Source organism: Scardinius erythrophthalmus, assembly GCF_964197995.2.
Source record: "Scardinius erythrophthalmus genome assembly, chromosome: 12".
NCBI lineage: Eukaryota > Metazoa > Chordata > Actinopteri > Cypriniformes > Leuciscidae > Scardinius > Scardinius erythrophthalmus.
In genome coordinates this window covers 35,379,386-35,401,724 of record NC_138232.1, presented here as the reverse complement: position 1 = coordinate 35,401,724, position 22,339 = coordinate 35,379,386, and the positions used below count along the sequence as shown (strand labels likewise).

The 22,339-nt window shown below is 37.6% G+C and overlaps 1 protein-coding gene across 1 annotated transcript in view; it reads left to right on the top strand.

The window, feature by feature from the left end:
* Window positions 1–22,339, top strand: part of LOC308700247 (potassium channel, voltage gated eag related subfamily H, member 7) — a gene marked incomplete at both ends in the record, with an annotated part of 95,718 nt that overhangs the window by 69,031 nt on the left and 4,348 nt on the right. The window contains 9 exons of the mRNA XM_081381777.1: window positions 584–604; window positions 1,144–1,167; window positions 1,411–1,625; window positions 13,366–13,791; window positions 14,105–14,504; window positions 17,228–17,427; window positions 18,458–18,710; window positions 20,989–21,194; window positions 22,193–22,301. Coding sequence (XP_081237903.1) covers window positions 584–604; window positions 1,144–1,167; window positions 1,411–1,625; window positions 13,366–13,791; window positions 14,105–14,504; window positions 17,228–17,427; window positions 18,458–18,710; window positions 20,989–21,194; window positions 22,193–22,301 — 1,854 coding nt within the window. The remainder of the gene's footprint in view (window positions 1–583; window positions 605–1,143; window positions 1,168–1,410; window positions 1,626–13,365; window positions 13,792–14,104; window positions 14,505–17,227; window positions 17,428–18,457; window positions 18,711–20,988; window positions 21,195–22,192; window positions 22,302–22,339) is intronic.

Sequence of the window (22,339 nt, the reverse complement as noted above, 5' to 3'; positions counted from 1 at the left end):
TACACGCGAGTAAGAGTTTTAAGAACCTTATCCATATAAAACCTTTATTTACAGACAAAGCTTTGTGACATTGTTTACTTGCGGTTTGTGATGTAGCTGCTGTCAGATCCAGTACAGTTGGTTGCTTCATCTTTCAACAAAAGTTTCTTTGCAAACTCTCCATTACATTGTGCCTCATTTACAAAACAACATGCAGCCAAATAATCATATAATATAAACATATAATCCTCCAACGTATTCCATGATGCCACTGAAAATAAACCCTCCATCCTGACGCTGATGTCCTTCTGAAGTTACTACAGAAATAAACAAATGTAAAATAAATAAGTTTTTCTTACTATGTTTTCTAAATGTAGCAGCAATATTGGGGAAATTCACAACTGTTAAATCCACCCAAAATCATTATTTATAGTTCCTCCCCACCTAAATTATTTATTGTCTTTATGAACCTACTTTCCATTAGGTACATCTCACACACAGTTTAAAAACCTAATAGATCTCACCTATCACTGATGGTTTTGACTGCCTTTCACTGTCTTTTTCTCCTTTTACCCTGTCCATCTGTGATCTATTGCTCTCTCAGATAATGGGCGTAGTATTAAAGGTAACAGAGCTGTTTCTCAGCACATGCCTGCCTGCCTGTCTGTATGAAGCATGCTCGGGCTTAAACTGAATGCTCCCGAAATGCATCAAATTTACAATCACAGAATACTTTCAAAGAAAATACTGATAAATAAGTGTACGTGTGACAGAGGGACAGAGGAGACATTTGCATGCATAATGTCTTATGTGACATGAAAGTGCATGGGATAGAAATCACTTTTTTTAAGAACTAAGTTTCAGCTTTTGCAGCTTCTTCTGTCTTTTTATTCTTCCTCTCCCTTTTCTTTTTCTAAATCTCTCTTTCTGAACCTACATGGTTTTCACAGGAGAATGGATTGTTTAGATTCTTGTAGTATTCTTATCATAAATCTTTTCAATTTACAAGACTGTGGACCATTTTAGTTCAGCGATCTGTTTACATCAGTAAAGTTCTTGAGATGATACCAGATTCTCCTAACCTTTGACCTCCTGACTTTTTCAAAAGTTAAATCATTTTCTGCTCCCCTTCCCTCTCTCTTTCGCTCTCTTCTTATTGGCTAGTGTCGCGCTCTTGGATGGCTGGGGGTATGGCTAGAGCTTCACTTCTTTGATTTAATCGTTGGCATGTCTCTGTCGTCTGTGCGTCTGCTGTCTTTGTATTTGTGTTTGCAATTGTCTTGCAATTGTTGTTGTTAGTGATGATTTTAATAATACTGGTCTGGAAATGCAGATTCTTAAAATAAACAGTGTTGATGTCACTATTAATGTGAGTCCTGCTAGATGAGAGAGAGTTGTACATTGCTCATAATTTGTGTGTATGTGCTTCAGGTCCATTTAATCAGATCAAGTCCAGCCTTCTGGGATCCACGTCTGACTCAAACCTCACCAAGTACAGCACAATCAACAAGATCCCTCTCATCACTCTGAACTTCTCAGAGACAAACAATGACAAGCGGGCATCATCTCCGCATTCCTCAGAGAAAACCATCATCGCACCAAAGGTCAAAGATCGGACACACAACGTCACAGAGAAGGTCACACAGGTGAGAGATGTTTACTATTATAAATGCAACACCCAAACAAAGTGGAGTCAACAAAGTGCTTTCACAAAGGCTATTAATTACTATTAAATTCTACATTAGTGTCTCTCTATTGGAAAGTCAGACATATAAAGGGTTGTTTTAATAATTATAGAAATAAGAGGCCTGCAGCTGGGAGCAAAAGTAAAAGACAGGACTAACACAGACACACACACACACACTATATCAGTGGTTCCCAAGCTTGGGGGCACGACAAGGCTAAGGGATATTGTACAGTCAGCAGATTGTTATGCAAAAGAAACCTCTTCTGGGTGATACAAGCCCCCACTGCGTAATGGTCCCGCTTATTATGCAGTTATTTGATTAATTTGACATTTATTACCTCAGGACTCGCAGTACCCGCTTAAGTGGTCTGTTATCGGTTGTAGCGTTTTTTGTCGGGCAATAACAGACCACTAGATGGAGCGGTTGAAGAATAAGAATTGAGTATTGCTGGAAGCCCTGTAAAATAAATGAATGATGCATGATTATGCACTAAGGAAGTTTGTGAAAGGACTGCTAGTGCCAGGTAAACATAATGGTCACAAAAACCAAAACAACCTGTCCAGAAGTAGAACCCATTATAATCAGTGATGCTGTCTACTGGATGTGGTGCGACGCAACAGGACAATCCCTGACAGTAAACTGATAACCCATTCTATTTCTGACATATTTCCGATTTGCAACGCTAATTTTTCCGTTTCCAGTAGACAGTTCGGCCGTCAAGTCCGCTGCAGTGAAAAGACAATATGACGAGGCATATCTTGCCCTCGGATTCACCAGTACAACGGTTGGTAATGAAGAGAGACCACAGTGTGTTACATGCCTCAAAATATTAACTTCTGACAATATGAAGTCAAACAAGTTAAGACGCCACCTAGTGACTAAACATCACAAACACAGAGAGAAACCTGTTGAAGTTGAGAAGTTGTAGTACTGTATCAATTACAATATTGTAAATTAATCCTTTAGAATTTTGCAATCAAGGTCATGTCTGAGAGTGTCTTTATGTGGGTGCATCTATATTCATCAAAGAATCCTGAAAAAAATAGTTACCTCAAAAATTTGAAGCAGCACTGCTGTTTTCAACATTTATAATAATCAGAAATGTTTCTAAAGCAGCAAGTCAGCATATTAGAATGATTTCTGAAGGATCATGTGATACTGAAGATTGGAGTAATGATGCTGGAAATTCAGCTTTGCCACCACAGGATAAATTAAATGGTAAATTATACATGTGAATACATTTGTCATAAAGTAGTTCTCCCTCCATAAAATGTGTCTTCCTAAACTTTCAACAAAATGTTATAACCAATTCTCCAAATTAATATTTAGTCATTTTTTTAATGTAATGTTTGGAACTTCTCTCAAAACATTGCAAAACAAGTAATTTATATAATTAAAGGTGCACTATTTAACTTTTTTCCCTAGAGGGATGGTTTTTCATGGGAAATTGCGTACAGAGGAGAATCTGCTGGCAAAAAGAGGATGCAACAGAGCTCGTAATAAAACGAAAATAAACATTGGCTTGTCTTTTCTGAGATGGCAAGAACTGAGGTATTTGAAGTAAAGTAAAAGCAACAGGGAGACAAGTGAGTAAGGTAATTTATTGATAAACTGCCATATGTAGCTTTCTAACAGAGCTAGAAAAAAGGGTCATTTCATTATGGGTTGTTGTAGCGCTGTGCTTGAATTTATTTTCTAGGAAGTACTGTGTCTATTAATGGGTATAGCTACAGTAATATTCAGCTTGAGATCCTTTCTACTGGTTATATCCTTTCAAACTGGTTATATCTCTTAAGCCTAGTAGTGACTGTTTTATGAACAGTAGGATTACCATATTCATCCACACTGTCATGCAGATCCTAAGCACAAACAAAACAATGTTCTCCTGCAAATTTTTTATTTTGTTATTTAACCACTTGAGGGTCAAAGTTACATAGTGTACCATTAATTCAGTGAGCCCACAATTTAGTGAGCCCACCTCTCTTCATTGGCTTCTGGGTAGGGTTGCACCAGCCGTTCGTAAGTTCTTTCTTAAATTGGAACGTAAAGTCCACACTAGAGGCTTAGTAACTACTAGCTAGTTTGTAACTAACTCTGAACTTTATTCCGTTGCACCATTTGTTCGTAAGGCAGAACGTAGCTAGTAGGTCGTAAGCTCTCCGTAAAGTAATGCGTAGTCGCATAATATGAAGTTTAGCCTCGGTTATCCAATAGCAGCCTTCAAATACGTGAGCAGATGTTGTGTTGAAATGCTGTGAATTTCAGTTTATCCTTCATTCTTTTGCCTCACGTTACTAACGGTAAAAATAAGTTTCCATTAAATACGATACTTGATCATGAATAGCATAAGTGTTTTTATATGTAACATTCAGAAACTGTATTTGAAATTAAATGAATAAGGATAAATAAATAAATATTGATACAAAAAGCATAAGAAATTACGTTTATTGATTATGACTGATATTTGACATGCACACCATGGACCGATGCACACAGCGACATGCTGTTTAGGATGGGTTTGTGTTAAAGATAGCCTCTAACAAAGTAATCTTTTCACATAATGTTCTCTCTCTTAAAATGTAAGCAAGTGTAAATGTCTGCATAATCATATATGTATTAACCCTTATGTGCTGTTGGGGATGTTTTCATCCACTATGGGGTATTTTTGAGTCTAAATTTGGCTATAACTTTTTCTGTGTTTCAGCAAATGGGATGATTTTTGGTGACAAATCTTATTTTGACACATATTTTGGGAAAATGCTTTGAAATTTTTCAAAAACTCAACAGTTCACTGTGGGCAAATTTACTACCCTTTCGTTATGTTTGTGGCTGAAAACAGCCACTACTTTAAACTGCTGTAAAAATTTATCAGATAAATATTTTTTTCAATTTTTTTTGCATAAATCTATTAATCAACCTCAGTCCTGCTCAAAAATACTAAATGTTTAAAAAAAAATCAGGATTTTAACTCTTTAATTGCCAAATTTGTAAATGATGTCACTGATTTGGGGAAAAAACACACACAAAATGACTCATTTTCAATATAAAATGTGATTGTGGACTGGATTTTTTTTTACCTTTTATCACAGTCTTGGACATGTCAAAGATTAGAAACAACATTGGTTTTGATGCATTGTTAGTTTTTGTGCAGCATCAGATTTTAACTTTTTCTCCCTCATTTACTGTTCGTGGCTGTTTTTGCCCCATTGACTTCCATTATAACCACATTTTTTGATTGCAAAGCCATGACACCATATAATCATGCATTTTTGATTGTTGGTGGTTTTCCCTGTTGGGAAGAGGTAAAATTTGTCATTTTTACTGTTGATAACCGGGTGGCACCATTAACCCTTTAGATAGGCCTGTGCCAAAAAAAGCTTAGTTTCTGGCTTTTACATGGAGTTATATGGAGTATAACAGCATAATAAAGTGTGTGTGTGTGTGTGTGTGTGTGTGTGTGTGTGTGTGTGTGTGTGTGTGTGAACTCACCTCTATGCGTCTGAGAAAATCAAAATATGCACCTCAGCTCTCAGAACTGCATGGAGTAAACAAAAACAAAGTAAGTGTATTTATGCACCTGCTGCCTTTTGATGGTGAGAAATGCAGACTAAACAAAAACAAAGCAAGTGGATTTAAACGCGTGCATGCAAGCCTGCTGGTCATTTGATGGTGAGAAGAGCAGCAAGCAACATGAGAAAGGGCTTGACTTGTAGTGAAGTTTTAGAGATGATTATGCAGCCTGACCCCTCCAGCGAGCTGCAGGATGACTAACCGGATACAGGATGTATCGTCTTCTCCCTCTGACACCACAGACTCAGGAGAGTCAGATCCTGATTTGGATGTGGCACCCTCATCATCCACTCTAGCTTCCACTGAAGGCGAGGAGGATTCGGAGGATCCTGGATCTGGGTGGATTGGGAGAAACGGCGAAGTGTGGTTTTCCACCAACGCGGAGACAACTCCCTTTCTTCAGCCTGCCAGAGGCGCGACTCCAGGGCCGACGCGCTATGCCTTCGCAAGGGTCCAGAACATGGATTCCGTGTTCAATCTGTTTTTTACGGAGGAGATGATTGACCTCATTGTCAGCATGACTTGCGTCAACACATACATGTTTGTACAGTCATACAAACATGTATGACTATGCCTTGTGATGGCATAGCGTGTCGGCCCTGGAGTCACGCCACTGGCAGGCTGAAGAAAGAGAGTTGTCTCCGCGTTGGTGGAAAACAACACTTCGCCGTTTCTCCCAATCCACCCAGATCCAGGATCCTCCGAATCCTCCTCGCCTTCAGTGGAAGCTAGAGTGGATGATGAGGGTGCCACATCCAAATCAGGATCTGACTCTCCTGAGTCTGTGGTGTCAGAGGGAGAAGACGATACATCCTGTATCCGGTTAGTCATCCTGCAGCTCGCTGGAGGGGTCAGGCTGCATAATCATCTCTAAAACTTCACTACAAGTCAAGCCCTTTCTCATGTTGCTTGCTGCTCTTCTCACCATCAAATGACCAGCAGGCTTGCATGCACGCGTTTAAATCCACTTGCTTTGTTTTTGTTTAGTCTGCATTTCTCACCATCAAAAGGCAGCAGGTGCATAAATACACTTACTTTGTTTTTGTTTACTCCATGCAGTTCTGAGAGCTGAGGTGCATATTTTGATTTTCTCAGACGCATAGAGGTGAGTTCACACACACACACACACACACACACACACACACACACACACACACACACACACACACACACACACACACACACACACTTTATTATGCTGTTATACTCCATATAACTCCATGTAAAAGCCAGAAACTAAGCTTTTTTTGGCACAGGCCTATCTAAAGGGTTAATGGTGCCACCCGGTTATCAACAGTAAAAATGACAAATTTTACCTCTTCCCAACAGGGAAAACCACCAACAATCAAAAATGCATGATTATATGGTGTCATGGCTTTGCAATCAAAAAATGTGGTTATAATGGAAGTCAATGGGGCAAAAACAGCCACGAACAGTAAATGAGGGAGAAAAAGTTAAAATCTGATGCTGCACAAAAACTAACAATGCATCAAAACCAATGTTGTTTCTAATCTTTGACATGTCCAAGACTGTGATAAAAGGTAAAAAAAAATCCAGTCCACAATCACATTTTATATTGAAAATGAGTAATTTTGTGTTTTTTTTCCTCCCAAATCAGTGACATCATTTACGAATTTGGCAATTAAAGAGTTAAAATCCTGAAATTTTTTTAAACATTTAATATTTTTGAGCAGGACTGAGGTTGATTAATAGATTAATGCAAAAAAAAATTGAAAAAAATATTTATCTGATACATTTTTACAGCAGTTTAAAGTAGTGGCTGTTTTCAGCCACAAACATAACGAAAGGATGTAAATTCTAACAATGCACAAGGGTTAAGAATTGAAGTCTGTGAGGTAAAATAATAGCTTATTGATGAAGTTCAGTGTGTTTGATATTTTATTCCATCCGTTACTCCTGATCGGAGGCTGGCGTAAATATTTAGTTTAAACGTAGAGTTACGCTTCAACTAAGTTTAATGGTGCAACGCAAAAATATTTAGAAGTGCGCAAGTCGTAACTTAGTGTCCATTTACGTCAAAACTAGGCTAAGTTATAACTTACGCCCAGCTGGTGCAACCGGCCCCAGGAGCAGTTTTCATGTTTCATTAACAGTTCTTGTTAGTATTGTGTATCACCATGGTAACTGTCGTTTTAATATTAACCCCCAAATGCCACTTTATTTTCACAAAAAAAAAAAGTTATTTTTTATATAAATGACTGTGGTGGCTCATACCAACATTGTATTTACAAAAGCTAGTTTGGGACTGCTATTTAATAGCTGTAGCATAGGCCTAATGTTTATTTATTAGTAGTCTTTACTATTAGTCATATTCTTACAATTTATGTGTATGTTAAGTAAAGGGGGACAGTGTGTGTGTTCACAATTTTTAAGTAAACATATATAATAATATGCATATATATATATATATATATATATATATATATATATATATATATATATATATATATATATATTCAATGTAAATTGTGATAATCGTAATTACTAATCACAATTTCAAGGGAATAATCGACAATTATGATTTTTGTCATAATCGCGCAGCCCTAATGATAATATTCTGGCACCGTTCCTAAATAATATAAAATTGAATGAGTGAACGGAGTCAATGGCAAAGGATCTGGATGATCCTATTAAAGAAAGTGAAATAATTGAGACAATCTCTACGTTGAAGAATAATAAAAGCCCATGACCCGACGGATATATAAATTAATTCTATAAAACCTTTAATGAACTAGTTTCTCCGCTTATTACTAATTTACTAAATTATCACTTGTTACTAATGCTTATTAAGAGCATATCATTGTGCGCTGCAATCTGGTACAGTGGCGCCCTCGTGGAGGGATGCAACCATTGTTGTATTTCACAAAGAGGGCAAAGATCCTGCCGAATGTCAGTCATATCGTCCTATTTCATTGTTAAATAGTGATCTATATTAACTGCCATTCTTGCTAAAAGGGTAAATAAATTAGTTAGTCAAATTATACATCCGGACCAAACCGGATTTATCCCTTGAGACATATTATGGAGATAACCTTCGTAGAGCGTTAAATATTATGAGCTATACAAAATCTACAGGCAGTAGGCAGAGGCAGTATTCTTATCATTTGATCGGGTTTCTTGGCAGTATCTGATCCAAACTCTTAAACGGTTTAAATTTGGTCCCAATTTCATAAATGGGGTTCAAACACTATACACAAATCCACTCACCTCAGTGAGAGTTAACGGTTGTAGATCTGGATGTCCATTGTCGCCCTTGCTGTTTGCTATCAGCATCGAACCCCTTGCTCAACTCATTCGGGACGACAGTGCAATTAAGGGAATTGTAATTGGAGAAGAGGAACATAAGTTGTCGTTATACGCCGATGATGTCCTACTTTTCCTAACAGAACCTGAGACAACAATTCCATGTTTAAAAAAGCTAATTCCCAGGTATGGGTACTACTCTGGATATGGATAAAACTGAGGCCATAGATGTTAATGGTCAAATTTCAGAACAAATCCAAACTAAAAGCAGGTTCAAATGGCCCAAGAATGGGTTTACATACTTGGGCATCTTTATTCCCTCCTCTTTGGACCAGTTATACGATACAAACTATAAAAAAGTGATTAAAAATATTAGTGAAGATTTAAATTGTTGGACAGCTCTCCCTCTCTCTCTGACTGGCCGTGTTGAATCTATTCATATGAATGTCCTGCTGAGATTAGACTATTTGTTTCAGATGTTACCCATAGAAGTGCCAAAATCTATCTTTGATTTGCTTAATAAAATCATTTCTAAATTTGTTTGGCAAAGAAAACGGCCAAGAATAAGGCTTTAAATACAATCGCCTAAAACATATGGCGGGCTGGGACTCCCAAACTTTAGGTTTTACTTTTGGGCAGCTCAATTGAGGCCCCTGAGTTCATGGATGAGAGAAGAAGTTTATTTTAAAGAAATACAAATTGAACATGTGGCCAAAAAAAATTATTTCTAAAGGATATCTGTTATTTTTGTCTAAGAATTCAAATAACACATTACAGATCAAGGAAAAATGGGAGTTAATGAAATTAATGAAACAGTCGCTCTTGAAACTTGGGAGGAAGCTTGTGGAGACATCTACATCTCGTTGTACATCTCGTGACCAACTCTAATGTCTGGAGGGAATTCAAATGGAAGATAATAACCAGATTTTTTTTTCAGATAATAACTCCACAGATAATTGCAAAATGGAATCCATCCTGCTCAGACAAGTGCTGGAGAAATTGTGGCCAGCATGTTGGTAACCACAGCCATATTTTGTAATCATGTCCAAAATTAAGAAATTACTCTTCCATTATGAAATCCCAGAAGACCCCATAATAGCCCTTCTAGGTGTGCGTCCAGAGGGCCTTGAGGGTAGAGCTATAATATATTTACAACAAATTTTACTCGCTGCAGCCATCAAGTGTATTACATGCAGATGGTTAAAATCTGACCCTCCATCATACAACGCTTGGATTCAAAAAGTATGGGAGTTGTACGAAATGGAACAAATCACATTTGCATTACGACTTCAGAAAACGGTTTTCTTAAAGAGGTGGGCTCCTGTAATGCCTTTAATACTCATGAGTTATACTGTCATATCCACCCTGTGTTCATCTCTGCCTTTCTCAATTATTTTATTATTATTATTTTTTATTTTATTTTCAGAGACAGATGTGGTGTCACAGGAGTTGGACCATAGTTGGTCACGCCTAAGGTGATTAGTTGGGAAAGTGAAGTTAGAAAAAGAACCTTATTTAACATACATGTATTATATAACCACATAGTATACACTTCATGTCTGGAATAAGTAGTAGGAACTAATAATGAAACATGAAGTAAATAAAACTATGTTATTATATTACAAAGCATAGTAGGGTTGAAAGTGTACAGTATTTGCATAGATGCACCATTAATGACTAAACACATATATATAAAATATTGTCTCAGTTTGTGTTGCTCTCCCTCCTTTTCTGTCTATTTTTGTCAGTGGTGCTGTTTTTGTTTGTTTGCCACATTATAGACTTGTTGCCCATAACTAACCAGATGGCCAGTTACTGTACACACACAGATGGCTTGTTTCGTCTTTTTCATCCTTTGAGTCATGCTGGTTGAAGAGTTGGACTCTAATTAAACTGGGTCTTGGCATCTAATCCTGAAACAGCCTCCCACGCACCCTCAACCTTTATGCCAAATGTGATTTCACTCTTTCTGATTGACCCCTTTTTAATAATATCTCTTTATACTCTTCTTAATAGTATTGAAAAATCCTCAGGATATTAAACTGAAAAAGTTCCTCATGAGTCACTCATATTCACATTCAACCTTGTGTTTTTAACACATTCATATTAGAATAAAAATATCCAAGCTATCCACAGTATCTCAAATATAAACAGAACTTGTGTACACGCTGAAAAGGTGGATTTGTAAGTAAGCATACAAAGGACACTAAAAGCAAGAGTTTGATTACCGCACTGCATTATTGATTAATAATTAAATCCCAATCATTTATCCACTGCAGGGACAACGTCATTCTGGCAGGACACAACTTATCAAGTGACACACAGACATGCGTACGGATACACAGGGATGCTGGCAGATACTGTAATTAGGTGAACACATAGTTTACAGCCAGCTCCATTTATTCTATACTAATTATGACGGACTTGGTCAATACAGAACTTTCGTGACGGGCACTATTATTTTGAACGTTTTTACCCATTTTGAGTGAGCACTAAATTAAAAATAAAATAAAAATGTTTTTGGGGTCTGTAGATAAATGACAGTAAAGACATTTATAATATTACAAAAAAGTTCTATTTTATATAAATGTTCTTCCTTTGAACTTTCTATTTATCATAGATTCCTGGAAAAAAGGTTTAATGGTTTACACAAATATTAAGGATCATGTGATTCTGAAGACTGGAGTAATGGCTGCTAAAAATTCAGCTTCGCCATCACAGGAATAAATTACAGTTTTAAATATATTATAATAAAAAGAAAATGGTTATTTAAAATTGTATTAACATTTCCTCCTGTGTGACCTCTTAGTGTCCGCACCCCATGGGCTTCCCAGCAGAAACCTACATTATTCAGCAAAGTGCGTGCGTGAGAAGTGAGAGAACACTCCATGACACAAATACAGGCAAAGGCTAGATGAAGGCTTGGCAATTACTGAAACAGAAAGCAAGAGGAAATGATCTCTCATCCTCTCTGTATCAGTGGAGGAGTGGAGAGGAGAATTGCCTCTGTGACATTGAGACTGTCCTAGTATGTCCCACCCGCATGCTGTCATAGATTGCTGTACAAACTTAAGCAGCTGTTGACTCACTTGTAATAATAGGCACCCAGGGTATTTCTGTATGCTTCTGTAATATAATGTGGTATATACTGTATAATGATATGCATTCATTTGCTTACTGAACACCCTGGCTGGTCCTTTCCGTTCAGCCTGGTTCCCTGATGGGAAGGACATAACAGCCTTTCTGTTTGTAATTTTTTCTCTGGCTGGGATGTTGTGCTGTGGTCCGTTATTAACTTATGGCTGCATCAGCCGTGACCTGTCACCATGTGGCCTTCTCTCTGCTTTTAACATTGCCATCTAAAAGCTGGATCATGAAATTTGCATCATAAGCAATGATGTATTGCTCTCTCTTTCTTCAATTTCTCTTTCCCCAAAATTTCTAGAAAGTAGACACAGTATCATGATCTTTCGGGAAGAAAGGAGGTCAGTGTACTAGTAGACATACTCTAACATTCACATTGCAAAACTTCTTCATCAATCCAAGTAGATTATTTCTTGAAACGAAGCTGCAAAAATGGTTTGATCAGAAATGTTCATGATTTTGGCACCTGAATGTGATTACATTTAACATAAAACCACCCAAGTTTATGCATCAATGGTTATTTATTGTTCAGGAACATGGTCTGCCTTGAACTACAGTATGATCTGTGCTGGTACAGAAAGAATAACTAATTTACATATTTTATTCTTAAAGGTACAGTAGCAAAAACTGTGCATTTAATCCTAAGGGCCCTATTTTAATGATCTAAGCGCATGGTCTAAAGCGTACAGCTCAAGCGCACTCCGAATCCACTTTTGCTAGTTTAACGATGGGAAAAATGGTCGGCGCGCCCAGCGCATGGTCTAAAACGGTTGTCCCTATTATCTTAATGAGTAATGGGTGTGTTTTGGGCGTAGCGTGCAATAAACCAATCAGAGTGTCATTTCCCATTCCCTTTAAAAGCCAGTTGCGGTTGCACCATGGCGGGTTGCTATTTGCATGGCGGAATTTGCAAGCGGAAAGACTGAAAGCTTCTCTAGCGAGGAAACGGATCTGCTCGTGCGTGAGGTTAAAGCGCACAAGCAGACCATCTATGGGACAAGCTGGATTCCACCATATCTTTATGTAAACAATATTAATATTTTATATTGTAATCCTTTTATTTTTAATATTTGGCATGTTTGTGTGCTGCTACGCTTCCCTGTATGTGTAATAAGCAGAGTGTACGTGTGTTGTGCACCCGCCTATAGGCGCATATTACTAATGCGCTCTTTAAATAACCAAAAAAAATACTGCACCATTGACTTTAGACCAGATTTTTGGTAGTCAATGGCGCAGTCTATTTCAGTTGCCTCAAAATAGCAAAGTGCCAACATTGCGCCTGAACACACCTCGTTTTCAGACCAGCACGCCCATGGGGCCCACAAATAGGCACAAAAAAACTGGCTTAAACTGAATAACAAGTTGCTCTTTGGATCATTTTCAAATCATCCTCATCAGGATTTGCATAAACTGTATAAACCTCAGCTCAGGTGCATGTTGTCTTTTAAGACATTCTAAAATCCATAAACATGACCAATTGCCATACTAATAATCTAATTTCTAATTTAAAAAAATATTATTATTAACATCACGAAAACTATAACTGAATCCAATTAAGAGAAATAATCATCACATTCGACACTATATAATGTGTACATTTCATACGTGAGTCACTGTGTTGTTTCCAGGCTCTGATTTAGCAGCTTTTGATATTGTTGTTTGTCGTTGCAAAATATAAAAGCACTATTGTTGTCATAGTAACCACATCTCTATGCTTCAGGTGTTATCGCTAGGTGCCGACGTGCTTCCAGAGTATAAGCTTCAGACACCAGGCATCAACAAGTTCACCATTCTACACTACAGCCCCTTTAAGGCAGTCTGGGATTGGCTGATTCTGCTGCTAGTCATCTACACCGCTATTTTCACGCCCTACAGTGCAGCCTTCCTGCTCAATGACCTGGAGGAGGAGAGGAGACGTGAGTGTGGTTATTCCTGCAGTCCTCTCAACGTGGTGGACCTCATAGTGGACATTATGTTTATTGTAGACATTCTTATCAATTTCCGGACTACGTACGTCAACGCAAACGAGGAGGTGGTCAGCCATCCAGCTAAGATAGCTGTGCATTACTTCAAGGGGTGGTTCTTCATAGACATGGTGGCAGCCATACCCTTTGACCTGCTCATATTTGAGGCAGGATCAGAAGAGGTGAGCATATGTATATGCAAATGTATGTGTGGTTTGATTTATTTTAAGAGTATTTTAAGGCTTTTTCATGCTATTCATATTGTTCAAAGTCTGAGTTTTGGATTTTAACAAATCCATAGTGACTATTTTAAAAAAAATGGTATTAAATATAATATACACCAACAGCTGAGCTTTAATGCTTAAATATGGCTAGAGATATGAATATATGAATGTTTTAGCTTTCTTGCAATAAATATTTTGTAATTTTTATCTAAATACATTATTTACATTATGTAAGCGTGAATTTACAGTATGTTTGCACTCTCTCGTTCAGACAACGACTCTGATTGGCCTATTGAAGACTGCCAGACTTCTCCGATTGGTCCGTGTGGCACGGAAGCTGGATCGTTACTCAGAGTATGGGGCGGCTGTCCTCATGCTCCTCATGTGTATATTTGCGCTGATTGCTCATTGGTTGGCTTGCATATGGTATGCAATCGGCAATGTAGAGAGGCCCTATCTGGCGCACACGATTGGCTGGTTGGATAATCTGGGCATGTCCATCGGCAAGCAGTACAACGTCAGTGACCGCTCCTCTGGCCCCTCAATCAGGGACAAGTATGTGACAGCACTGTATTTCACATTCAGCAGTCTGACCAGCGTGGGGTTTGGAAATGTGTCACCAAATACCAACTCAGAGAAGATCTTCTCCATCTGTGTCATGCTCATTGGCTGTGGGTATCAATATGTCGCACGTTTAAAATTTAACTTATGCCATCAAAATCACCAGTACCGCAAAGGTCACCGTGATTTTGCTAAGTAAGACATGTTCCTGGATCAACATATTTTGTTGATCCTAGAACAAAATTTCTGTCCGAAAATTTTGTCCTAACCCTATCCCTGCCCCTAAACCTGCCCTTAACTTATCCCTAAAATCAAAGGGAGATGATAGGTGAATAACACTGATGTAGAAGCTTCTAACCCTGATTGTAAACCTAAACATGACATAAACTTTAAACTTGTCCCTCAAATCTGATTGGTTGATTGAAACGTTCTTCCAGGATCAAAGAAGATGTTGATCCAGGAACATGTTGCTCTTGGTCAAATCACGTTCACCCCCGAAACTTACCAATCACAGAAAACATTCTGCATTTTTACATTTTCAGTGTTGATTTGATTTGAAAAATGCTGTTTTCCTCATTGGGACCAAAAAATGTCCCGACATATGCATATACATACACACTACTGTTTTTGAAAGAGGTCTCTTCTGCTCACCAAGGCTGCATTCAATTGATCCAAAATACAACAAAAACAGTAATATTGTGAAATAGTTTTACAATTTAAAATAAGTTTTCTGTTTGAAAATATGTGAGTGACCCATGCTGCCAAAATGAGTCGGAATGCGCACACGCAAATTACAAGCTACAGGCAAAACAAGTGAAAAATGTCAATTTTGAGCTTTCATCTGAGGTTTTCACAAAAATTAGTTCATTAAGCCCTTGTCTAGTGATCCCAATGCTCCAGAAAGCAATTAAAAGCAATCTAAAAGTATCTTTATTTGTTTGTTTTCTGAGAGGAGTACCTTTCCTTTGTCCATGAAATAATGCTGTTTTTCTCGGCTCGCTTCTCGACGACTGGCACTTCCCCTCAGCACAAGTTTGGTATCTTTTTAAAGCGCAGCATTCCAACTTTGTGAATATTCGATGTCATGAGTCTGAACCAATGAAATGTGATTTTCAAACTCATGCTGATGTAAACAAAATTATCTTACTTGCACTGATTTACAGATCCAAAGCATGAGCACAAAGGCCTCAGACAGTGCGCGATCCTGATATACGCATAGCATATACACAGAATTACAAAATATCTGTCTTGGCGAGTATTCACACAAACATTATCTGTTATTATATGTCTTAAGTGAATGTTTGGTTAACTGTTGGGGAAAAACATCTGATGTATATATTTATATCAGATCAGTGCGGTACATGTCTTAATATATAGACCTTATGCACCAGAGAAACAAGGGCGCCGCCATCTTTGGAAAATTGTCTTTTAACTTCCGTTTTGCGGTCGCTCTGTATATTTATATGGCATTTCTGTCCAGGAGTAATTAGCTTTTTAAGTGGATTTACTTAATGTAAAGTTAACGAAAGTTATCATGAGGACTGTAATGTTTAAAGCAGATGACTTAACAAATGTAAATCGACCGGGAAGATTTTAAAACGAGCCGTTCATTAATAAACACGCAAAACGCTGTGAAAATACAGACCGGAAGTCAAAAGACAATGAGCGCAGCGCTGAAAAGGGGCGGAGCTACATAAGGTCTATAGGCTGACTGTTTCATTAATGTTAATCAAACAATTGTGGTATCGTGGAAAAAAAAATCTATATATATTTTTCCTCTAGATATTTGGTTTTGACTTGGTGTCTGCCAAATTTGGTGTTATTACCAGGGATTTTAAGGTATGGTTGCTAGGTGATTTTCTCAAAATTGACTTTGCTGTCTCTATCGACTAGGTTTAGCTCAGTCATTTTTTTTGTCAAATCATACATCATTTTGAAGGTTTTTTTATTAGAGAATGTGAAAATAACAACTAATTTTTTTTATTTGCTCATTGCAACTCATTTTGCCAACACGGGTCACATATTTTAAAATGCAATTTAGTCCTGTGTTGCCAAATTTTAATGTTCAGCATCATTACTCCAGTCTTCAGTGTCACATGATCCTTCAGAAATCATTCTAATATGCTGATTTGCTGCTCAAGAAACATTTATTGTTATCATCAATGTTGAAAACAGTGTACTTTTTTTCAGGATTCTTTGATAGCTTTTGTCACATTATAAAGGTCTTTACTGTCACTTTTGATCAATTTAATGAGATGATTTCTGATCATGTGACACTGCACTGCAAACTAGAGTAATGCTGAAAATTCAGATTTGCCAACACAGAAAAAAACTGCATTTTAAAATATATTCAAATAGAAAGCAGTTATTTTAAATTGTAAAAATATTTAATTAAGACATTATATGTTTTTTTTTAAACCTTCTATTTCAAAAATTTTTTTTTAATTTGAAATTTCTATTCATCAAAGAATCCTTTAAAAAATGTATCGTGGTTTACACAAAAATATTAAGCAGCAGAACTGTTCTCAACATTGAAAATAACAAAAATCTTGTTCACTTAAGCACCAAATCAGCATATTAGAATGATTTCTGAAGGAATTACAGGAATTGTCAGAGGAGTAGATTACATTTGAAAGTATATTAAAAATAGAGAACAGTCATTTTAAATTGTGATAATGTTTCACAATATTAGTTTTAATGTATAAATGTTTTGATCATACAAATGCCTTGGTGAGCATAAGAGACTTTCAGAAACATTGAAAAAAGACAAATCTTTACTTGACTTTATAAATGACTTGAATCCTGACCTTTGCTTCCACTCTTTGTATTCTAGCTCTGATGTATGCTAGTATCTTTGGGAATGTGTCTGCTATAATTCAGCGACTGTACTCTGGAACAGCTCGGTACCATCTGCAGATGCTTCGGGTCAAGGAATTCATTCGCTTTCACCAGATCCCGAACCCGCTGAGACAAAGATTAGAGGAGTACTTCCAACACGCGTGGACTTACACCAATGGCATCGACATGAACATGGTACGAGCCAGGCGTTTTTTTTTTTTTTCACTAAATATGAATTACTGCCATTGAATGAAGACATGCATTGATGCCACTGTGTAAGCTATCTAGTGTTTATAACATATGTATCTCAATCACACAGTATTAATGTCAAATGTGTTCATGTGTCTACGCAGTGATCTGATATGCATTCTCTTTCTTATACGCACTCAAACGGATTGACTTCAACACCCTGGTGAGCAGGAGGTATAGAGTAATGTTTGCTTTTTATCAAAAAAGCTGCAGTCATTTTATCTTAAATGTTTCCATAATGTCTGTATATTTTATAGAAGCATACAGTTGATTTTAAACTGTGCATAACCTTGAGCAGTGCTGGTTATATGCATACCGTTTTATGAGGTAAGAGTAGTCTAAATGTTATAGCCAATCAAAGTAATTAAAATTTGGTCCATTTAATGACTGATTTTAAATCAAAAACTAATGGCTATGGGTACTTTGACTCATCCTGCACACAGGCATTTCTATTTCAGTTCATTTCCTTCAATTAAATCAGTTTCACTTTGATTGATCTAGGTCATATTGGCATTTCCTGTTGTGTTAGGCATCAGATTTAGTTAGTCAGTCAGATAGATACTTACTGCAGATTAATATATTTCCATGACAGTCATTGTTTTTCCCTGGCTGATATCCCAAATTCAATTTTAAACAAGGAACATAGCGTTTTATAGATGAATCAGAAAAATTGGGAGAAAACGTAATTGGCAGTTGCATTTTCCTCTGCTTAATGTGCCATATATCATTTTTGATAAAGCAAGAGCAAATTAAAGGCTAATGCAGTGCAATGCAGCAGAAACAAAGGGTCCCAGATGTATTCTTACTTTGCTTCATCTTTTATGTATTTGCAGTTGAGGGAGACAGGGCTATATTAGCATAGTTTTATCTGATCTCTAACGCAAAGTTCTTAAAAACCGGCAATCATTCTGCCCTCCTTCTCTTCTCCATGGGGAACACTCTTTCTGTCCTTTTCTCTCTCTTCCCCTCTCTGCAGGTACTGAAGGGCTTTCCAGAGTGCCTGCAGGCTGATATCTGTCTTCATCTGAACACAAGTTTGCTCCAGAGTTGCAAGGCGTTCAGCGGAGCGACCAAAGGATGCCTTCGGGCACTGGCAATGCGCTTTAAGACCACCCATGCCCCACCAGGTGACACGCTTGTGCATTGTGGGGACGTTCTCACAGCCCTCTACTTTCTCGCCAGGGGATCCATCGAGATTCTGAGAGACGACATAGTGGTGGCTATCCTGGGTGAGCAATAAACAATTTAACTTTCACTGTAAGCCTGTAAACCTGCTAGTAAAACCACCAAAACTTCATGGTGATGACATCTCACTTAAAATGGAGTTTGTTCCATGACTTTCACAAGGTGTCACAATCAGCCCTTGTAAGGGTTAAACCTGTTGTCCTTTGGTTGCCAGGCCAGATCTTTTTAACCATTATGCTTTTCCACCACATAATAATTGACCTTGGTTCATATTGTTCTTAAAATGTGTGCATAATCTTTCATCAAAACCTCTCTGAAATTACTTTTTTTACTGGAACCAAGGCTGCACAAGAAGAAAAAATAGTTTACCATATATCACCCTCCAGTCAAATCCAAAAAGGACAAAAATATGTCCCGTTTAACTTCCAGTTGAACATTTTGCCTTTTGGAAATTAAATGCTTTAAAAATGCTGCTAACTTCACATCTAAAAGGCTGGCCTTCTAAAAAAGGAAGTAATGAAAGTAATCTGCTATTTGGATATTTTATATATAAATATATATACACACACACACACTGTATAGTACAGTATCAGTGTCCAAATAGCAGATAACTGGAATGCTGTGGAAATTGGGTGGCTTAATATATGGCACTTGCACACATCTAAATTTAATATAAACAGCTCAGAGGCTCACAAGGTAATAAAGACTTAATGAAAAAAGTGCTGTCCTTCATTCAAGGATATCTCTCCTGTGATGAGCTCATCATGTTTTTATAGATGGAGAGAGACTGAAATAGAGGAAAGCTGAGGGAAAATTAGAGAACGAGGGAGAGAAAGGTTGTAATTAAATAAGAAGATGCGGGAATGAGATTGGCAGCAGTGTGGTGCATGTTTCCCTTGTTCATTAGATTTGCAAAGTGTCACTTAGTGTGACAGAGAGCCCAGAGTGACAGCGCTAGTTTCATTATTTACAGGCACATTAATAAACTCGCGCTCACATGCTTAGAGTCTCCAGTCACATCGGTGCAGCGGGAAGGTGGAGCAGGGTAAGCCGAATTTAAATGGTCCGTCCCTCTTCCTACGCAAGCTGGCTTTAACAGAATAAGGCCAGGGGAAGAAAAAGAGACACACACTAACATACTCATGCAACTCAGCAGAAACTTGCCGTACACTGCACGAAATTGCTGAGAGAAGCTACCTCCTGCTTCATATGTACTGTATTCTTAGGTCTCAGTTGAAGAATCACTACCTCGGCAAGAATTTATTGTCTTACGAAAGTGTTGCAGATGGACACTTAATCACTGTACACTAATTCTGGCTCTGGCCTGGGCTCTGTTACTCTAATATCATATTGCTAATAGGCTCACCTCAAATACTTAATGTGCAATATACAGCACCAATGGCTTTAGCTACGACCCTGAGCCGGATTTAGATACGGTGGCAGGTGGCCAATGCCCAGGTGGCTGTCGTTTGTTAGGTCTGACCTTTGATATGTATCACTGCAGAAATGTGCTCAAGAAGCTTGCAGGGGCTTTCAGAAATATGTGCTCACATCAGTGTTTTTCAAGTTACGTTTTACCCAAATTGTGAGTTTGCAATCAATGGAAGCCCATTTCTGCCACGGAACAAAAAAGTTCAAATCTCGAATGTAGAATTTTTTTCTGAGTTTGCATTTTGCAATTCTGACTTTATCTCTTAAGAGGTGCCTAATTTAGTTGATGAAAGGGTGTATCTGAGAAAATTGTGTTACAAACAGAAAATTGGCTAAATTTTTAGAGATCTAAAGTCAGAATTGTGAGGAAAAAGTCATACCTTTTTTATTCTGTTGTAATATATAAATATAAATATTATAAAATATCTTATAAAAATAGTACTGTCTTCATATTGTATTCAGTATGTTGTAAGGATCAAGTTAGAAGGTGCCATAATATTTACAGTTGCTGGTCGGAATTTCGCAAGTTATTTCGAAATCCAGTTATTTCAACAGGAATCCAAGCGATCAGAAATTTTGCATGAAGGCGAAAGATTTCCCCGTTCAGATTTTGCAACGGGTTCTGGTTGGTCACACAGATTCATCGCATTAATCGACATAAAGCTATGTGGTTTGAAACTGACTTCTGTGTGAGCTGTGCTTCATACATTGCTACTACTATAGAAAATAGACTTTTTTTGCCCGTAAAATTTTGCCTACACACAATCACACACTCTAATATGGAAACTTGCTTTCCCCTTCTCACTCTTTGTCCATTTCCTTCATTGTTCATTGCTTTCAAATCTTCTCTTCCATCTTTTGTCCTCTGATCACTGTACACCTACCTCTCAGGTAAGAATGATATTTTTGGAGAGATGATTCATCTGTACGCCAAGCCGGGGAAAGCCAACGCAGATGTTCGAGCGCTGAGCTACTGCGACCTGCACACCATCCACAGAGAGGATCTTCTGGAGGTTCTGGACATGTATCCTGAATTCTCTGACTACTTCCTGTCCAATCTGGAGCTCACCTTCAACCTGCGCGATGAGAACACCAAGGTAAAGCAGCAAGCTATTACTATGTACAGTTTTGGAATAAAAAAATGAATGTACTATGCAAAAATACACTAACATTCACTATGAAGCTCCCTCCGCAGTCCACCCGGACCCTTTATGGAAACTAAGTAAAACATCTTCAGAAATCACAGTAATGAGCACATTAATAAAATATTTATAAAACTTTATTAATCATAGATGTGTTATGTTACTGTAGATTTGGGCACACAGTGAAAAACACAAGCATTAGGGTAGAGGTGAAGACATTAGAGATAATGGTCAACAGTAGTGTAGTATAATGCTACAGAAATAAAAAAGTCTGATGAAAAAAACTGAACAGTATTCAATTCATATTCTGCAACTTGGATCATTTAAATGTCAGGATGAATTAGGCCAGTAGTTTTCACATGCTTCATAATAGTTTACATAAACATTTACAAATAGAAGTCTTAAATTGATACTGGCACCGGAGCTTTCAAGCTTTAAAAAGGACGAGATAAAAGATACCTTAAAATAAGAAAATGAAAAGTCATGTAAATGAATGAAATCTATGTAAAATAAATTCTGTAGGTCTTATCAAGACCCTTATCAAGTAAATAATGAACAGGAAAAGTCATGGAGCTTTTAAATATTGTCTTCCTTTTTGTGACGAATGGACATAAAATCCACGTTGTTCTTCTAATAATCTTCCTTCTCCTTGAGCCATTGAGTTGATTTTCAGAGAATAATGACTTCAGTTTTGGTCTGTTCCTCTTGGCATGAGTTTTATGAATTACTTTTATGATGCACTTTTCTGTCATTTTGCTGTTTGACAGCCCCAGTCTCCATTCACTGTCATTATATTTAAAGAATAGTAAAGAAACAATTCTTCAGAAAAGGAACTTTTGGGTTCCTCAGAAGAAAACCAGTCTGTTTTTCCCATACTAATTTTGCTGCAGTAAATAAAGTTAAATGCCATTTAATGCTTTTCCTAATGTGATGTCATTTCTCGTGTGTGGCAGAGCGCCACCACGGCTCCTCAGAGGAACCTTTACACGGGGATGAGTGACTCAGACACTGAAGACCCTGATGTCAGGAATAAACCCTGCTTTACGAGGAACCACTCCTCAGGTCAGGACCTTCTCCTCATGTTCTGCTCACATTTCAGT